General features: G+C 44.1%; 1 protein-coding gene across 1 annotated transcript in view; it reads left to right on the top strand.

The window, feature by feature from the left end:
- The window catches only part of ATZW10 (centromere/kinetochore protein, putative (ZW10)), a 39,569-nt gene extending 22,380 nt beyond the window's left edge, over nt 1-17,189 (top strand). Inside the window, exons 6-15 of the mRNA XM_086516579.1 lie at nt 12,763-12,900; nt 12,977-13,069; nt 13,144-13,239; nt 14,737-14,865; nt 14,950-15,027; nt 15,566-15,724; nt 15,804-15,963; nt 16,051-16,133; nt 16,278-16,407; nt 16,565-17,189. Of these exons, the coding sequence (XP_086372705.1) occupies nt 12,763-12,900; nt 12,977-13,069; nt 13,144-13,239; nt 14,737-14,865; nt 14,950-15,027; nt 15,566-15,724; nt 15,804-15,963; nt 16,051-16,133; nt 16,278-16,373 (1,032 nt within the window). The 3' untranslated portion in view covers nt 16,374-16,407; nt 16,565-17,189. The remainder of the gene's footprint in view (nt 1-12,762; nt 12,901-12,976; nt 13,070-13,143; nt 13,240-14,736; nt 14,866-14,949; nt 15,028-15,565; nt 15,725-15,803; nt 15,964-16,050; nt 16,134-16,277; nt 16,408-16,564) is intronic.
- The last annotated feature ends 1,257 nt before the right edge of the window (nt 17,190-18,446 follow it).

Here is an 18,446-nt window from a genome sequence, read left to right as displayed (position 1 = left end):
CCGTGCCTAGAGATATTGGCCCCAAAGTCTGGCGCCCCTTTCGGTATTTCTTTTTGTATTAATCAATCATCAAAGTACAAGAGAGCGGTTAGGGTTTCACTCTCAGACTCTGCGTCCAGATGCTCTGAGAAGTGAGGCCCTCACCACTAATTTAAAGATTACAAGGGATGCCCAAAAGCAGAGCCCCAAAAGCTTTTAGAATCAAAAGCATCAGTTCTCCCTCTCTCTTAGAGAGTCTTTTCTCTTTTTTTTTATAAAAAAAAAAGCAAAAGCAAAATTCGCGTCGCTCATCATTTTCCAAAAAAAAATTAATTATTTTTTATTTTTATTTTTAATAATCCGCCTTCGTGATTTCTGGAATTTAGGGTTTTTGGCAAAAATAGGGTTTGCAGGAATTTTAGGGTTTTTGGCAGAAATTAGGGTTTCTGTTGTCGGCCACGTCATCACTTTGTGACAGTGAGTGCAGGAACTGATAGCCGAAATGACTGCAGCATTTTGGTCTGATTGATCTCGAATAGACATGGTTGCAATAGGGGTTAGTCAATCGGACATCGATGAGGTCCCGATTGGACCTAGATGTGATTGCTAGCTACATTGCCGATAAATCATGGTCTAAGATCCGAATGAATGTTGAATGTCATGTGATGTCCTGTGATGTGACTGTCGATTTTGTACATGTGCTAGATGTGTGTTCCTAGTACGTAGGTACTAACAGTCAGTGTCTGCTAAGACGGTTTATGGCTTTTGTCGGTTTTGCAGGCGTAATCGCGGTCGATTACAATGCTTTCAAGAGGGGGGTATGTCACAAAGTGATGACGTGGCCGACAACAGAAACCCTAATTTCTGCCAAAAACCCTAAAATTCCTGCAAACCCTAATTTTTGCCAAAAACCCTAAATTCCGGAAATCGCGGAGGCGGATTATTAAAAAAAATAATATATATATATATATATTTTTGGAAAATGATGAGCGACGCGAATTTTGCTTTTGCTTTTTTTTTTTATAAAAAAAAGAGAAAAGACTCTCTAAGAGAGAGGGAGAACTGATGCTTTTGATTCTAAAAGCTTTTGGGGCTCAGCTTTTGGGCATCCCTTGTAACCTTTAAATTAGTGGTGAGGGCCTCACTTCTCAGAGCATCTGGACGTAGAGTCTGAGAGTGAAACCCTAACTGCTCTCTTGTACTTTGATGATTGATTAATACAAAAAGAAATACCGAAAGGGGCGCCAGTCTTTGGGGCCAATATCTCTAGGCACGGAACTCCGCCGGGCCAGTGCAAATCTATTGTGATCTGTGAATTGTTTTGAAGTGGTTATTTGGTGCTGTCGCGATTGATTCTTGACTTGGAGTGTCCAAGTCTGTTACACTCACAAGAAGTCAAGAACAAATCAGTATCATAATCAGGAATTCCGTTTCATAAAGTCATCCAGCAGAATACTGTCAGCTCTCAGTATCCCTGAAGCTCAAAGAGACATCAGTGACTTTAGTATCAAAATCGAGGCATCTGTTGACAAAGGAGTGGAGCGACTCCCCTCTTGTGCATCCCATTGCACCAGATCTTCGGCCAAGCTGAGTTCTGGGTTCTGTTTGGAGTAGACTATGCTAAACCAAAACATCGAGGTAAAGTTTCACAATCCGAGGAGTATCTGCTAGGTCCTCCTCCTCCATTCACTTCGCATCAAATGCAGGAAAGTTCTTGAACTTAACCAAGAACCCCTCAGGAGTAAGCTTGGGTCGTGCATCCTTTTTTTTCTCTGGATTGCTCTTTTTCATTCTACTTTCATTCCCAGAAGTCTGTTCGGCTCGTTGTGTCATGGCCTCATCTGTGGGGTAGGTCAGACTGCCAGAGTGAATGGCAAAGCCCCGCTTCGCATGACTCATCAACTCCTGAATAGAAGCTGACTTCTGTTCCAAGCAGTGATCTCGGATCTCTGTAGGTAGACCCAAGGTAAACCGCTCAATCTGTTCTCTGAATGAGATCTTCTTGAATGAAGAGGCGGGTAGAAAAGAGCTCTAGAATCTTTCACAATAAGAATTCACTGTATCGCTCTTGGTCATCCGGAGATGGTTCCAAGCAGCTCGTATATCTCGCTCAAACTCTTGAGTCAACCAAGAAGAAATAAAAAGCTTCTTAAATTTCAGCCATGTAACTGGCACAGTCTTGCTTAATAGAAGCGTGGACCACCAAGTACGAGCATTCCCCTTAAAGTAAGAGGCAGCTCTCCGAATCTTGGAGTGCTCTGATTAGCGTCCTCTCGCGAAAGCGATGTCAAACTGCTATATAAAAGACAAAGCCTTCGAAGCATCTGAGTATCCTGAAAAGTATCAAACTTGATCGAGTGGCCACCTTCCTTAAACTCTCGGACTTTCTTGCTTTTATCTTCGAGAAAGTCATACTGGTTGGCTTTGTAAAAATTCTTCTTGTTCGCATAAAACTTTTCGTCATCGGAATCTGAGCTGTCTGTAGACGAGTCCTCAGTAGAACTGTCAGTCTCTGGGCGAGATTTAGCCTTCTTTGCCTTTTTCTTGCCCTTTCCAAAGCGTTGCTTCTTGCTTCGCTTTTTACCTTTTCTGTCTTCTTCGCTCGAATCCGAGGAGCTAGAAGAACTGTCAGAAGAAGAAGAAGAAGAACTGGGTAGGTCTTCAAACTTGACGCGCTTCTTCAATTTCTTTGCCTTGTCAAATGTCGACCAACGACCTAAATATCCCGGGAAGTCAGTGCCTTTCTTCTGCTTTTTGCCGTGCTTTTTGGCTTTCTTTTGCGTGTCAAAAAGCTGAGCAATCCGTGCATCAACCACGTTCTCCAGTTCCTTCTCCGTATATTTCTTGGAGGCAGAAGGTTTCTTGAGAGTGGGTTACGGGAGTGGTGTTGTGGTTCTCTGCCACTCCATCTGTACCTCTTTCAAAGAGGTCTGGTTCATATATTTTGCCATCTTCGGGTCCTTGGCAAAATTGAGCATCATCTTTGTTGCATCGCTGATCAACTGGCGACGCTCTATCTCTCGCCGCTCTGCCTAAGTAGGCCAAGGCGGGCCATACTCTCTGCCTGAATCTTCGTTGTGATCCCAGCCCGCATCTCCAGATGCAGAGGGAGTCGACTGATCATTGCCTGAAGCCATAGGTTCCGCGGAAAAAAATTTCGGGGATCGGATTTCCCGTAGAAGAGAAATCGGCCGTGCTCTGATCCACTGTAACAGACTTGGACACTCCAAGTCAAGAATCAACCGCGACAGCACCAAATAACCACTTCAAAACAATTCACAGATCACAATAGATTTGCACTGGCCCGGCGGAGTTCCGTGCCTAGAGATATTGGCCCCAAAGACTGGCGCCCCTTTCGGTATTTCTTTTTGTATAAATCAATCATCAAAGTACAAGAGAGCGGTTAGGGTTTCACTCTCAGACTCTGCGTCCAGATGCTCTGAGAAGTGAGGCCCTCACCACTAATTTAAAGGTTACAAGGGATGCCCAAAAGCAGAGCCCCAAAAGCTTTTAAAATCAAAAGCATCAATTCTCTCTCTCTCTTAGAGAGTCTTTTCTCTTTTTTTTAAAAAAAAAAAAGCAAAAGCAAAATTCGCGTTGCTCATCATTTTCCAAAAAAAAAAAAAATTATTTTTATTTTTTTATTTATAATAATCCGCCTCCGCGATTTCCGGAATTTAGGGTTTTTGGCAAAAATTAGGGTTTGCAGGAATTTTAGGGTTTCTGGCAGAAATTAGGGTTTCTGCTGTCCGCAACGTCATCACTTTGTGACAGATAGTCGACCATGGCGTTGTTCTTGTGGTACCAGGGAATTCCCAAGAGGACATCACCACCTTCCAAAGGCATTATGTAGAAGTCCTCTTGCCCCAAATACCCTTGACAATGCAACCGAAGTTTACCAATGACAGGTGTAATGGCTACGTCCTTGCCGGGTGCCGCTAGAACAACCTCTGCTAGTGGTCCCATCCGATCGGGTGTGATCTCGAGCCGCGCCACCAATTCCGGTGAAATGAAGTTGGTCTTGGCTCCTCCATCAAAGAAGATCAAGGCTTCTTGGTCTTTTACTTTGCCCCAAGCTCGTCAAAGTTCTGTACTCTCGTCCATCGTGCTAGGGTCAGTACCCACGCAATCTGGAACCAGTTCTGTTTTCATCTTGCCTTTTCGTTCACGTTCCTTAGCTGCTTTCGAACTCTCAGGCCTTTCTTTGTCCTTGTCGTTCTGTTCTTTCGGTGCCTTTTTAGGGCACTTCGCAGAGATATGCCCCGTTTCCCTGCATCCAAAGCACTTCCCCTCCTTGATGTGGAGAGCTCTCTCTTGAGGAGTGAGTTTGGGTCGTGCATCCTTTTCTCTCTTTTTGGGTTGCTCTTCCTCTTTCTACTTTCATTTTTTCGAAGTTTGTTCGGCCCTTTGCGTCATGTTTTCATCCGTTAGGTAGGTCAAACTGTCTGAGTGAATGGCAAAACCCCGTTTCGCATGACTCATCAGCTCCTGAATGGAAGGTGATTTTTGTTCTAAGAAGTGATCTCGGATCTCTGTAGGAAGACCCAAGGTAAACCGCTCAATCTGCTCTTTGAACGAGATCTTCTTAAATGAAGAGGCGGGTAGAAAAGAGCTCCAGAATCTCTCGCAATAAACGTCCACTGTATCCTTCTTGGTCATCCGAAGATGGTTCCAAGCAGTTCGTATGTCGCATTCATACTCTCGAGTCAACCAAGAAGAAATAAAAAGCCTTTTAATTTCAGCCATTTGATTGGTGTCACAAACTGGTGACGTGGTTGCCCATGGTACACACACTCTGGCTAGGGTTGCTGGCTGAATTGCCCAACTGCAGCAGTGACACCTGGCAGCGCATAGTATGGACATGCCCTAGAAAAGGCAGTAGTGACACGTGGTAGGGTTTCCGAAATTTCCGCTGAAGTGATGACGTGGCCTGCTTTACGGATGCACTGCCCATGTGGCGGCTTTTGCGTGGACAGTCTTGTGGCAGATTTGGGGACGCAAGAGAGAGAGAGAGAGCCAGCTTTTGCTTTATTTAGGGGCTCAAGAGAGCTTGAGAGAGAAAAGCCCTTTCTGCTTTATTTTTCAAGCTTTTGATTTTCAGCTTTTGGGACAGCTTTTGAAGCTTTTGGGGCTCTGCTTTTGGCATCCCTTGTACACTGTGAACTGTTTGAAGTGATTATTTGTGGTGTTGTGGTAGATTCTCGACTTGGAGTGTCCAAGTCTGTTAAGTGGTATCAGAGCACGGCCGATTTCTCTTCCACAGGAAATTCGATCTCTAATTTTTTTTTCCGCGGCACCTATGGCTTCAGGCAAAGATCACTCGACTCCCCTTGCATCCAGAGATGCGGGAAGGGATCACAACAAAGATTTAGGCACGGAGTATGGCCCGCCTCGGCATACTCAGGCGGAGCGCCAAGAGATGGAGCGCCGACAATTGATCGATGATGCAATAAAGATGATGCTTAATTTTGCCGAGGACCCGAAATTGACAAAATATATGAGCCAGACTTCTTTAGATGAGGTGCACACGCAGTGGCAGAAGACCACAAAACCACCCCGATAACCCGCTCTCAAGAAACCTCCTACTCCTAAGAAGTATACAGAGAAAGAATTAGAAGAGGTGGTTGATCATTGATGTACGAATTGCTCAGCTTTTTGACGCGCAGAACAAAGCTAAAAAGGACGACAAAAAGTAGAAGAAAGGCACTGACTTCCCTGGTTATTTGGGCCGTCAGTCTACTTTTGAAAAGGCAAGAAAGCAGAAGAAGCGTGTTCAACTTGAAGGAGTACCCAGTTCTTCTTTTTCTTCTTCTGACAGTCCTTCTAGCTCATCTGACTCGAGCGAAGAAGACAAAAAAGGCAAAAAGGGAAGCAAAAAGCAACGCTTTGGAAAGGGCAAGAAAAAAGGCAAAGAAGTCTAAATCTTGCCCCGTGATTGACAATTCTACAGAGGACTCGTCTACAGACAGTTCGGACTCTGATGATAGCAACTTTCATGCAAAGAAGAAGAATTTTTACAAAGCCAACCAGTGTGACTTTCTGGAAGACAAAAGCAAGAAATCCGAGAGTTTAAGGAAGGTGGACAGTCAATTAAATTCGACACATTTTTTGGTTATAGAGATGCTTCGAAGGCTTTGTCTTTTGTATAGCAGTTTGACATCACTTTCGCGGGAGGGCGTTACTTAGAGCACTCTAAAATTCGGAGAGCTGCCTCTTACTTAAAGGGGAATGCTCGAACTTGGTGGTCCACGCTTCTATTAAACAAGACTGCGCCAGTTAAATGGCTGAAATTCAAGAGGCTTTTTATTTCTTCTTGGCTAACTCGAGAGTATGAACGCCACTGCGTTACCTTGGTCTTACCAAGGTTCACAGACAATCCACTGTCCCGTGCAAATACATGCAATGCATCCAAAAGACGCTGCATCTGATTCTGGAGAATCGGAGATCAACACAATATCATCAGCATATAATAGCAACGGAATCCATGTTCCTGCAAGCTGAGCACCTCTATCACCTTCTGTATGTACATAATCTGAAAACTCTACATATATACCAAAGAGAGTCAGAGATAGGGGACAACCCTGCTTCACCCCAATGGTGGAGTGAACCATGTCGGACATGCCCTGAGTAGTGCGTACCTGTCCTACCACTATCTTGTATAAAGCTAAGATCCCCCAGATCCTTCTGGAGAATCGGAGATCAACACAATATCATCAGCATATAATAGCAATGGAATCCATGTCCCTCCAAGCTGAGCACCTCTATCACCCTCTGTATGTACATAATCTGAAAACCCATCTACATATATACCAAAGAGAGTCGGAGATAAGGGACAACCCTGCTTCATTCCAATGGTGGAGTGAACCATGCCGGACATGCCCTGAATAGTGCGTACCTGTCCTACCACTGTCCTGTATAAAGCTAAGATCCCCCATATCAGCTCTGTGGGCACCCCCTTGTCTTGCAATTTGCGTATGAGTCTGGCTCGTGGCACTGTATCAAAGGCTTTGCGGAAATCCACAAAGATACAATATATCCTCCTGCCATGGTGTCTACCCTCCTCAATAATGGCTCTGAGTGTCAAAATCTGGTCAAGAGTGGAAAAACCTCTCCTGCATCCTGCCTGTCCTGCTGCCCGTATGCCCTCTCTCTCTGCCCATCCACTTAACTCATGCTCAAGAATTGATGCATATAGCCTAGCCAGAGTGTGACCAACCATGATGGTTCGGTAATTCCCGGGAAGCATAGGATCTCCCGACTTGAAGATAGGCACAATAGTGGACATACTCCAAGTCTCAGGGAAACCCTCATACATGGCTCTATTAAACATCATAGCAAGAGGCTCTGCAAGCATATCTTTGGCATGGATAAAGTGCTCTGCTACCAGACCATGATGATCCTGTGCTCTTCCTGTCTTCATCTTGTCAATGGCTTTCCTTAGCCTCTCAGCAGTAAAGAAAGTACATGTTTCTGGGCATGCCTCTGGAGGGTCAAGCACAGGTGGCTGCCCCGATTTTGTATAGAGAGATGTAGCATATTCCCCCCATGTCTTTGTGGAAGTGATGGCTGGCAGTGGAGAGTGCTCATTGAAAAGCCTCCATGCCTCACTAGAGTCCTGACTCATAAACAGCTGATACAGATCACGCTCTAATTGAGATACGTAAGCCCTCTTCTTTCGTCGCACTAGGCGGCGGAAGATAATACGTGATAATACGTGATAATCCTCTAGGTGATGCATATACTGACGTACTAGGAGGAAAACAACAAATAGCGATGTAGAGATATCTGCCTATCTCTGCCTTTAGTCTCACCCACATGTACCTCGCATGCTCGTCCCTCCGAGCTATATGTATCAGAGAGTGTAGCTCCTCCTTGAATAAGACTGCCACTCCTCTTGAACCTCGTCCTCTGCGCTCTGATCGAGTCTCCTGTCTGCAACTTGTCTCCCATCTGTATCCGCTCACATGTGGCATGGACTGCCCCGGGGCTTGATGCGTCTCAGAGTAGAAAATGATGTCTCTCCTTGTGAAACTATCCTCAAAGGTCCCTACATCAAGGCGCAAAGATCCATTACAATTGCATGTAGCCACTCTGAGTGTGGTCCCACAGGTCTCGTGTAACAAACTGCTGACGTGGCAAAACCCTAAAGAATGGAGCCAACTTACATATGCCGGCCGAGGGACCTAAACCCTAAGAAGAACAAGTAGCAGAAGAAGAAGAAGTCCTATTAACTTATGGGGACCCCGTCCGATGGGGCCCCAAATAACATAAAGGATTAGAATAAAGCAGGATCCCGACACACGCCAAAACTGATGACGTGGCAGGTTTTCGAAAATTGCACTGACATGATGACGTGGCAGGTTGTACGGATTTCTGTAAATTGCGTTGGCAGCTTTTGACATTGCTTTTTGGACCAGAAGCTTTTGAGTTTTGAAGGCTTTTCATTGTAACTGCTTTTCAGGCCAAGGGCCTTTAAATATGAGGCTAGGGCTCATTCTCTGCTTCCTGGAGAAGGTGCAAAGTTTGGAGTACCGGCTTGTACTGTGTTGATGCAATATAAAGAAATACTGAAAGAGGCGCCAAGGTTTGGGGCCAATACTCTCTGGGGTGGAATTCCGCCACTCCGTGTTGCGTGTCGTCTCTCTCTTTCAGTTCAGTTGTTATTGAAGTGTTAAAAGTCTGTTCAGTCTGTTCTTTTCTATTGGCACGTGGTGCCCGTCTTGTGACAGTGGTATCAGAGCATCAGGCGTGTGCTTTTCTGAAAGCATACCGGTCCTACAAAAGAGCAGATAGCTTTTGGAATTTTATTTGAGGTATCTTCGCCCTCCAACCCGGACTTATTAGCCACTCCCACCCTTACTTCATCGCGCATTGGGCGCGCTCCTGTCTTCACCGCAGTGTCTTACAGGGCATAAGCCAATTAAGAACCCAATACTTGGAATTCATGGATTCAACAGAATATTTGCAGTTCCTGCTCAACGAACTCCGCGACATTCTTTCGCGGCATCCTCAGCAAAATCTTCCGATGCTGCAAAGTTTTCAGCAATTTTTGAACTACATGCTACCCCCTCTGATGCCCCAGGTGGTACCTCCTCGTCCGACACCAGAAAGTACGAGAGCTTCCAACCGGCAACCTTCTCAGCCGTCTGTTCCAATCGGGGGAGTCTTCAGGAATATGGTGCAGCCGTCTTACCTTGATCCAGTGTAACCGCCTTTGCCACCACCATTGCCCCCACCTCCACCACCACCGCCACCAGGCTACAATGGTTGGAGCCCATATGGATACCCTTATTATCCATACCTGGGATATGCGCCAAACCAACCCAAAGATTTCAAAGATCGTGGCACGATAGTCAAATTTTTCACTTTTTCCGGGGTGAAAGATCGCAAGAAAGCATTGCAGTTCCTACAGCAATTCGACAACATCTATGCTTTTAGGGAACTATACAGAAGAATCCAAGATTTCTCGAGCAGCGGGATTTCTTAAAGATAATGTTATGCAATGGTGGAGTTTTTCGCGACACAACCGCATGTTCCAAGGACCTGGCGAGCATATGGCAAAGTCAATGGCTTCAAAGCCCTTATTTTCTTTGACCCCGGAGCTACAGAGAACTTCATCCATCCATAATTCTTAAAGCAGATGCACTTTGATTATGATGCAGAGGGTGGAGAAATTGAAGCTGAGCTAGCCACAGGGCAAACTCAGAAAGTAGTACCGCTCATTGGTGCTCTTCCAGTGACTATTCAAGATTATCATGGAAAAGCTGATTTCCACATCATGAAGTTGGGCAATTGTGACGTTCTATTAGGCATGCCTTGGCATGACAAGAATGATGCGACTCTCCAAGTCCGGAACCGAACCATCACCGTGATGCAGAAGGGCAAGCGAGTCGTCCTCAAAGTTCGGTTGTCCGAACAAAATCCTGAATGAACTCTCTAATTGTTTTATACTTAGATACTTTGGAACTTTGTTTGAGAAAGTATTGTTTGAAACTTTGTTTGAAATGGATGGTATCTGTTTTGAACCTGTCTTGGTGCCGATTTGAAATGTTTGACTCTAGTTTTAATATTGGTTTCATTGATTGGTGATTTTACTCTCGAGTGTAGAAGTGAGAAATATTGTTTTAGTATTGTCTGAACCTCGGAACGACGCAGGCCGATGCCTGGGGAGCGTTCCGCTGTATGCTAGAAAACCTCCGAATGACGCAGGCCGATGCCTAGGGAGCGTTTGGTTGTATGCTTGTAAAATAATTGTTGTTGTGACTCCTGGCCCGGACCTGGATGGTTATGCGGGAGGAATATTAAGAAGTCTGAGCAGTGGTTACTCTCAGCATCTCCAAACAACGCAGGCTGCGGTGTGGGGTGCGTTTGGTTGTAAAAGACCTCTATATCTCCCGGCCCGGACCTTTTTAGGTTATGCGGGAGGAGTGATGAGGGAGTCGTTGAATATCTCCCGGCCCGGACCTTGTTAGGTTATGCGGGAGGAGTGTTCATCGGCTGCTTTATGTTTCTATGTCTTGTAACATGCATATGTGAGCATTTGTGGTGTGCCAACTACTGAATATTCCTAATTGGATGAGATTGCTTGGGTATGTAATTTTTTAGTGCATCAAGTTACCCGTGGAAGATCAGTACGGTCTGGGTGTGATGGCTAATTTTACTACGCCGGAATATCAAGAGTTCCAATCTGGAAGAAAGGAGAAGCTAACTCCTTGATCAAAACAGTCGAAAGGAGAAGCTAACTCCTTGATCAAAAGAGCAGAAAGGAAAAGCTAACTCCTTAATAAAAAGAGCAAACTGATTGTTCCTCGGAATGTCCCTCGGGATGACCCTCGGAATTTTTTTTTAGCTAACTTGAGTTGTTTTGCAGATTTGCTGTAATTGCGGACGATTACTCTTTCAAGAAGGGGAGATGTAACAAACTGCTGACGTGGCAAAACCCTAAAGAATGGAGCCAACTTACATTTGCTGGCCGAGGGCCTAAACCCTATGAAGAACAAGTAGCAGTAGAAGAAGAAGTCCTATTAACTTATGGGGACCTCGTCCGATGGGGCCCCAAGTGACATAAAGGATTAAAATAAAGCAGGATCCGGACACACGCCAAAACTGATGACGTGGCAAATTTTTGAAAATTGCATTGACATGATGACGTGGCAGGTTGTACGGGTTTCTTCGTTTTGCGTTGGCTGATGACATGGCAGGCTGTAAGTATTTTTGTAAATTGCGTTGGCAGCTTTTGGCATTGCTTTTTGGACCAGAAGCTTTTGAGTTTTGAAGGCTTTTCACTGTAACTGCTTTTCAGGCCAAGGGCCTTTAAATATGGGCTAGGGCTCATTCTCTGGCATGCTTCCTGGAGAAGGTGCAAAGTCTGGAGTACCGGCTTGTACTGTGTTGATGCAATATAAAGAAATACCGAAAGGGGCGCCAAGGTTTAGGGCCAATACTCTCTGGGGTGGAATTCCGCCACTATGTGTCGCGTGTCGTCTCTCTTTCAGTTCAGTTGTTATTGAAGTGTTAAAAGCCTGTTCAGTTTGTTCTTTTCTATTGGCACGTGGTGCCCGTCTTGTGACATCTCGTGCCGTCATGCGGGGCGCTTCTCCAGAATAACCACTCGTCCATCCCTATAGAAGGCCACTTTCCCTTTCTCTCGAGCTGTCATTATCTCGGGCATACCTTCTTTCATACGAGCAAGCTGTGTGAGTGTGAGGTCATCTCCAAGGAATATGCCCGTTTTCTTTAGTGAAGGACGCTTCTTCAAGAAGTCCTTCTTTGCCACCATGGATGGGAAGAACATGATTAGAGCTCTTCCTTTTGAAGTCTCCCCATTTCCTTGTGTCTTCTTCCCTACCCTCCATGCCTTTGTATGAGTAGCCTCACTACCTATCATGCGGAGAAGTTCTTTGACTTCCCCTTCCACATCATCTCGGTCTTTTAGATCGGTTATTCGTATGTGCAAAGCTCTAGTCTTCCTTCGCTGCTCTTCTTCTAAAGTCATGTTGATGATTGGAGTGGGGATAGACGTGGTTTCTTTCCCTTTCCCTTTCTTAGCGACTTCTATTCATTTCTCGGCCTCATCCGCCTCCTTCCGTGTCTTCGTGATTACATCCACCCACGAAGACGTCTTCGCCCCATTTTGTTTCTCTTCCTCTTTGATCATCCGTATGTGTTCCTTGATGACCTTGATTTCCTCTTATCATCGAGGGTTGGAATTCACCTTCCTCTAGTCCATTGCTTGCTCTATCAGCAAGCTCTCGCTTGAGGGCTGAGACCTCTTCTTTGAGTGCTTGTGAATCCGCCTTAAGTGCTTGTATCACTACATGCAGGTCCTGTTTCTCCTTCTTCCATTGCGTGCCTTCGTTGAGGAACATTTGAAGAAGGTTGGCCTTCTCCTTCCACCATCCTTCCATCTCTGCTTTCCATTCCTTCATCTCCCTTTCCACTTGTGTTATCCGCTTGTTTGTAAGCATGAAGGTCGCCTTCGTATGGGACTCGCAAACTGCTGAAGCGCTCATGACCTCCATCTTAACGGCCCCAGTGCGAAGACCAACAGGGCTGTGCGAACCAGCAAGTCTGCTGTTGTGTGCCGCCTTCGACAGTGCCCAAATCCCACACTGCACTGCTGTAAGCTGCCTGCCTGTGCGTACTGTTGTGTCTGCACCTGTGCGCTGCTATGACTGCTGCTGTGTAGTCTGTTACAGTGTGTTTGCAGGCAGAGAGAGAGAGAGAGAGAGAGAGAGAGAGAGAGAGAGAGAGAGAGAGAGAGAGAGAGATTTGATCATGCAGAAAGACGGTAAACGAGCTTCAAGAGGCACTCATGCGAGTGGGGAACAGAATAGGATGGAGCTGCTTTTTCAGCCTGAGCATTGTGTGATTTCGCATGCTGCTAAACAGCTAGTGGACATAGTACATGGTGTATTGGCGGTAAGGTCCAACTGAAAAATAGTGGCTTTTGAGAGCTATTTGCACAAGTTCTTGGCAACCAACAATTTAATTGCAGGATGCTTGTGTTGTAGCTGCAAAAATGTCATTGGAGCTTTATCATGCTGCTCGAGATGCTTTTCTACTTTATGCAGCTATTGTACCTGTGAAGGTTAGAAACAGTGCATGTTGGTTTTGACTCAAATGTGAATTTTCGATCTCTTTATCATTCTGGATTATGTGCAGCTTGCGAAGGAGCTGAAGGAGCTAAGTTTGGAAGCAATAGTCCATCATAATGACTGCCTTTATCTTGCTCATGAAAGCCTTGCCCTCAATTATCAGGTGCAGGATTCTCTATATTGTTTTGAGATTTCTACAATGCATTTTTCCAGCTATAAAGCTCCGTGCAATAAAAAATTCTGGTGGTCTTTTTGAATATGACCTTCCAGTAAATGCAAGGGTTCACCTTCAAATTTTGGCAAAATCATAATATGTTCTTGAGAATGCTAGTTAAAGATTCACCAAGCACAGCACACAAATTTCCATCCAGAACTAAAAACCCGATTCTTATCATGTCCATCTAATAATGGGGGTGACCATAAAGATAAGTCAAATTGTGACCTACTCTACACACTGCGCATGCAAATGAAGCTACAAAATACTCTAGAAAACTTTACCATTCAAATTGGGATTGAAGATGGAAGGGCAAAGAATGATTTGTTTGTGATGGTTTCTTGCAAGTATGGCATGCAAGCTGTAGTTCTTCTTTAGTACCATGATTGGCAGTGGGAGACCTTAATCTTAGCACTAGTTAGGAAATTAGACATGTTAGAATGAATCGGATAAACTTCTTCAAAGAAACAAGGCACGTCTTGATTCATGACCCATTGCTGCCGCCACAAATTTTAGTTTACAGACTTCATCATAGAGGTTGTTCATGGTATTGTCCACTGATGCATGCACATTGACACAATCAAAAGAGCCTCTTTGCTATTGTTTGTGAGGCATCTTGTGATGCCCTTTGGGACTTGACTACGGTGGGTGCCTTTGGTATTGTGTGCTGACCCCCGCTAAAACAAAACAAAAAAAAAAAACCCACCTCCGCCACCAGTGACGCTCAAGAGTTGTGTGTTGTTCCAGTGTTGGTGGCCGTGAGCCGATTATTGTTGCTAGTAGCTGGTCTAGAATATACTTATCTTTGGGGCCTGCCTCTAGTAACGCTTGAGCATGCTGGCTATGTGGGTTTGCGGGTATTGTTGGCCCGGTTGCTGCACGCTGTCAATGTCTGCTGTGCTTGATGAGTGAAGCGGTCGGTGATGTCTAAAAGAACCTGCAGTGGCCTAACTGCTATACATGGCTGCCATTTTCTTATTAAGTGCACGTGCTCTTGTCTGCTTGTAGGCATTAATCTATGGGTTAAGATTACCAATTGCCAGTACTATTGCTTATGTTGGTTGAAGGCTCATGTTACACTCTCGGTTATCCGCGGTGGTTGCAATGACAGAAATTAGTTCTTCATAAACGAAGAATGGCATTCAAACATAGGATTTGAAGATGACTCTAATACCAATGTCATGCGGTGCTGTTTGTCTGTGTGAAAAGTCTATCAATCAATCAAAGCTCACTCGTGTATTAATCTCCAAAATCTGGATGCGGAGAGTTCTTGCATTTCTAGTTGGCAGTGGCCTCTTTTTGAAATGGGCCCAATGAATCCTCTTTCATTGCTAGAACTAAAGGATGTGAACATTGATTGTCAACAAATCACAAGTTTCATTTGAGTGCTAGATTTTTGTGGTTCTGTTATCAGCAAAAGTTCCTGCAGTGATCATTTTTGTGCAGTATGGTGGCATGTTTCCTGCAGAGCTGAAGGAGACATGTATGTTCGTGGACCTTTTCCCTCTGTTTCAAGAATTGGCAAATAAAATTCTGAAGCAGCAACTCCTGTTGAGCCTTGCAAACCTCAATAAGGTATCATTGTTATATGCATTTTCATTAAAAGCATGTCTATGAATTGCAGGCTCTTAGTTTTGTCTTTCTTCTTGTGAATTTCAGGCTCTTGATGAAGGGAATGGATTTCGATCCACTCATGAAGTTCGCTCTTATGAGATGGCTAGCCTTTCCCTTGATCAGGTGAATTTGTTACTAAAAGAAACTACAATGTATTCTTCCAAATTTCCTGCAGTACTTCATGGTTTTAACTCACTTGCGGCCAGTACAAATTAGCAAACAAGTAGTACTTAAACCTGTCTACAAGTCTTGTGTAACCATTAAAGTTTTCTGGATAGATAAGTATGCAAGTGTGCAGTAGGATACTGATGTTGACCCATACAAAAAGAAGAAAGTTTGCAACATAGAATTCATATGTGGCAGGTAGAATAGAATGGGAGACAGAATGTGAAATTGTATCTGAAAGGCAAGGTTGATAGAATCCCATGATAGGAATATGATACATAGTGCACAGATATAATCCATTACACATGGGTTCAGGGGGCTTCGCAGAGAAAGATTGGAGGCATCAACCAAGTAGGTTCTTTATTGTGTGAAGTGTTGCGTACAGATTTTTTTGGTTTTGGCGCTCGAGTCTGACCTCTCCTACGTTTTTGAAGTAGCTTCCTAAGTCTGTGTTCAATGTAATCATTTCATGATGTGCTGGCTTGTTCAAGTTTAGATTGTCATGAATTTGGAGAAGGTTCGGATGCTTTGGAAGCCAGTGATGGTGCATAGTATTTATGCAAGCTCTATGGGATATTTGATGACATCAATATTTGGGCGAATAGTAACTGAAATTCTTGACATTGAAGACTTGGATCATAGAGAGTGTGGACAGGTTTCGTTCTTACTTGTGGCTTCACATGATGCCTGATATGTTTTGTTGTACATAATATTGATGATTGTTGTGTCTGCAGCTTCATGAGCTTATTCTTGCTCTTGATGATCGAATGCTTCCACTGATGCAAAGTTTGGTGGATACTGGAATGCAAGAAACCACAGGTGCCGAAAATATTGGTTCCTTGAATGAAATAGGAAAATTAGTTCCGACCTGGTGTAAGCTTCTTCGGCTATCAGGCAATTAGCGTCTTCCTCATCTTCTGCATTGTCTTCTGCTCATTCCATACAGATGTTTTCGATAAAAATTCTTTCTTATATTTGCAGAGCTTTTGAACATGCCATCAACATCCATTGCAAAGGCTTGGGAAAATGGCAGCCTAGTCCTCTGTGGCTTTTCTTCCACTGAGGTATGCTCAACCTCCTATTAGTCAAGGGCATTATATCATATGGTTTGGGTTAGATGCCTCTGTTGTGCATGCAATGCGTCAGATCAAAGTGGCTGCTGCATACTTTTTGTTCGTTTGCTTCACATAATGAGCTTTGTCTGGCAGGTACAAAACCTTATAAGGGCTATGTTTCAAGACTCAGAAAAGAGGAAGGAAAGCTTAAAGCGGGTTGCTATCAGAAGTTTTCCTGAAAAAACTTAACAGGCTATTCAGAACTGAAATTCGCTAGTTAAAGGTGTGTGTGTACTCTCATAAACACACATAGGGAGGTTGTAGACCCCGACAGGCAGACGTGCACAATGCACGTGTGCATACATACTCAGACACACCTCTTTTTGCCATGATCTTGTCTTATTAGGATAAAAAACTTGTCATTTTCCCACCTTACCCAGGTACAGCAAGCTGGAGGGAATGGTTGAAGTGCTGTTCTTGTGAATATGCTGACTTGAAATGAAGTGGTCACTAAGGCAAGCACAGAGAGTGTGTGAGTTGTCACTTGACCCACACAATCCAATGGCCGTGGCGGATACAGGACAGCACAGAAAGTGTGTTTCACGATGTGGATAAGGGAGGGGATAAGCTAAGGCAATTTGTAACAGTGTATCCTAGAACGTGCATGATTTGTATAGTTGTCGTCGACCTTTGTGCTCAACATGAAGGTTGCAAGTTGGTCTAGAAAGTTAAACAGTGCTTGCGGTTTCAGCGTCATGATCGCAAGTTTGTAGAAATGAGTGTCTTGGAGGGTTTTTGTCGCAAGGCAGGGGTTAGCTCCTGCTCCAGATGTCATCTCTAGACTTCTCTATACCTACCCCCTCACTACTGTAACTCTGCCAAAAGGGGCAGAGTTACACAGGCAAAGCATTCCCATAGGTATATGATGTAATGTGTACTTTCCGCATCCTAAACGCCCGCCATAAAACTGCCGTTGTATATAGCTTCAAAGCTGTTGTCAGGACTGCCTTGGAAACTCAGCTGTAATAATGAGGCTTTGTATCTAATCACCGTCTGTAAAGGCTCTATGAGTGTCAGTTGTGAAATGTTGGTTCCGAGGATTCGAGGTGCCCTTGATGCAAAACCTGAATTGTATAGCCAACGAGGTTGTAACCTAGTGGTTAAGGTGGATGTGTGGGTAAAGACCCGGATTCAATTCCTGTATGTGGGAGTTCCAATAGCTGCCACCCAAAAAATATTTTTCTTGCTCTGTTAAGAGCCGAGTCCCACATGGTATCAAGAGTATTAATTTTTTCAACAAAAACCGTTATGTAAGGCTCAGAATGATTTGGAATGGTTTTAGTTCATCGACTTCGATTTGGAGAATGTAACCATTCAAAATTCATTGGAACCCTTGCGATGTCGGTGGATAAACTTTAAGAAACGTATTCTACTTATGTTAGAAAAGAAACATTTTGAAAAGGTGTCTACCACATGGGTTTTGAACTCCCAAGTGAAGCGCCTTAATTTAGCAGTACTAACGTCTAATTTCACTGAGCTCACTATCCCCATGTGAGACTCAGCTCTACGATAGTGACTCAGGTTGCACTTTACCCAACCTTTCATAGGACTAGCTTTCTTCCAACTAGAATATCACAATTTATAGATGTGCACCTTTCTCATGTATAACTTAGGGGTTACTCCTTGTCTCCCGAAGAGAGAATCATAGAGGCTTGTGGGTTGTCCCTCCTCTCAGCTCTTAAAATGCATGCTTGATATGAATAAACTTGCTCCCCACACTTGAAGCATGTGTATGTTGCTCCCTCTTTTCAAGAGGCTTTTGTGTCCTTTGTAGACTCATGATTCTCTATTTTTGGGTCGAGCAATTTGAGAAGATTTCTCATTTGTCTCGTCTCCTTGCTTGTTAGAAGGCTTGGTAACATTTAGAAATGTCTTGGATACTGCCATGGTGTGGTTAATAACATTTGATATAGATTTTGGCCTTTGTATAGTAACATAAAGCCTAAGTTTCTCGCAAGAATCTTTTTTAGAAGATAGCGTTCAAATTGCAAGTCCATTCATCTTTCTTTAGTTTTAAGCACCTCTAAGATGTGAGAACATCATTGTTGGCTATGTTTATTAGCAATTGTCGTGTGAGTACTATTTGACAATCCTACCAAGTTTTTGGCTTTGTTGCCTGTCATTGTTTGGTGGATTTTCAAGTACATAGCAAACATGGCAGACTTTGATGGCCTTTGTAAACTGCTTACCTACAAGGGTCACGTAAATGCCTAGATAATATTATCCGTGTGCCCATATGATTCATCATAGAAGAGGAAGGTG

This window comes from Adiantum capillus-veneris, chromosome 7 (assembly GCF_014529385.1).
Source record: "Adiantum capillus-veneris isolate H3 chromosome 7, ASM1452938v2, whole genome shotgun sequence".
NCBI classification, from domain to species: domain Eukaryota; kingdom Viridiplantae; phylum Streptophyta; class Polypodiopsida; order Polypodiales; family Pteridaceae; genus Adiantum; species Adiantum capillus-veneris.
Note: the sequence above shows the minus strand (reverse complement) of the source record. Positions and strands in the feature narration are given on the sequence as shown.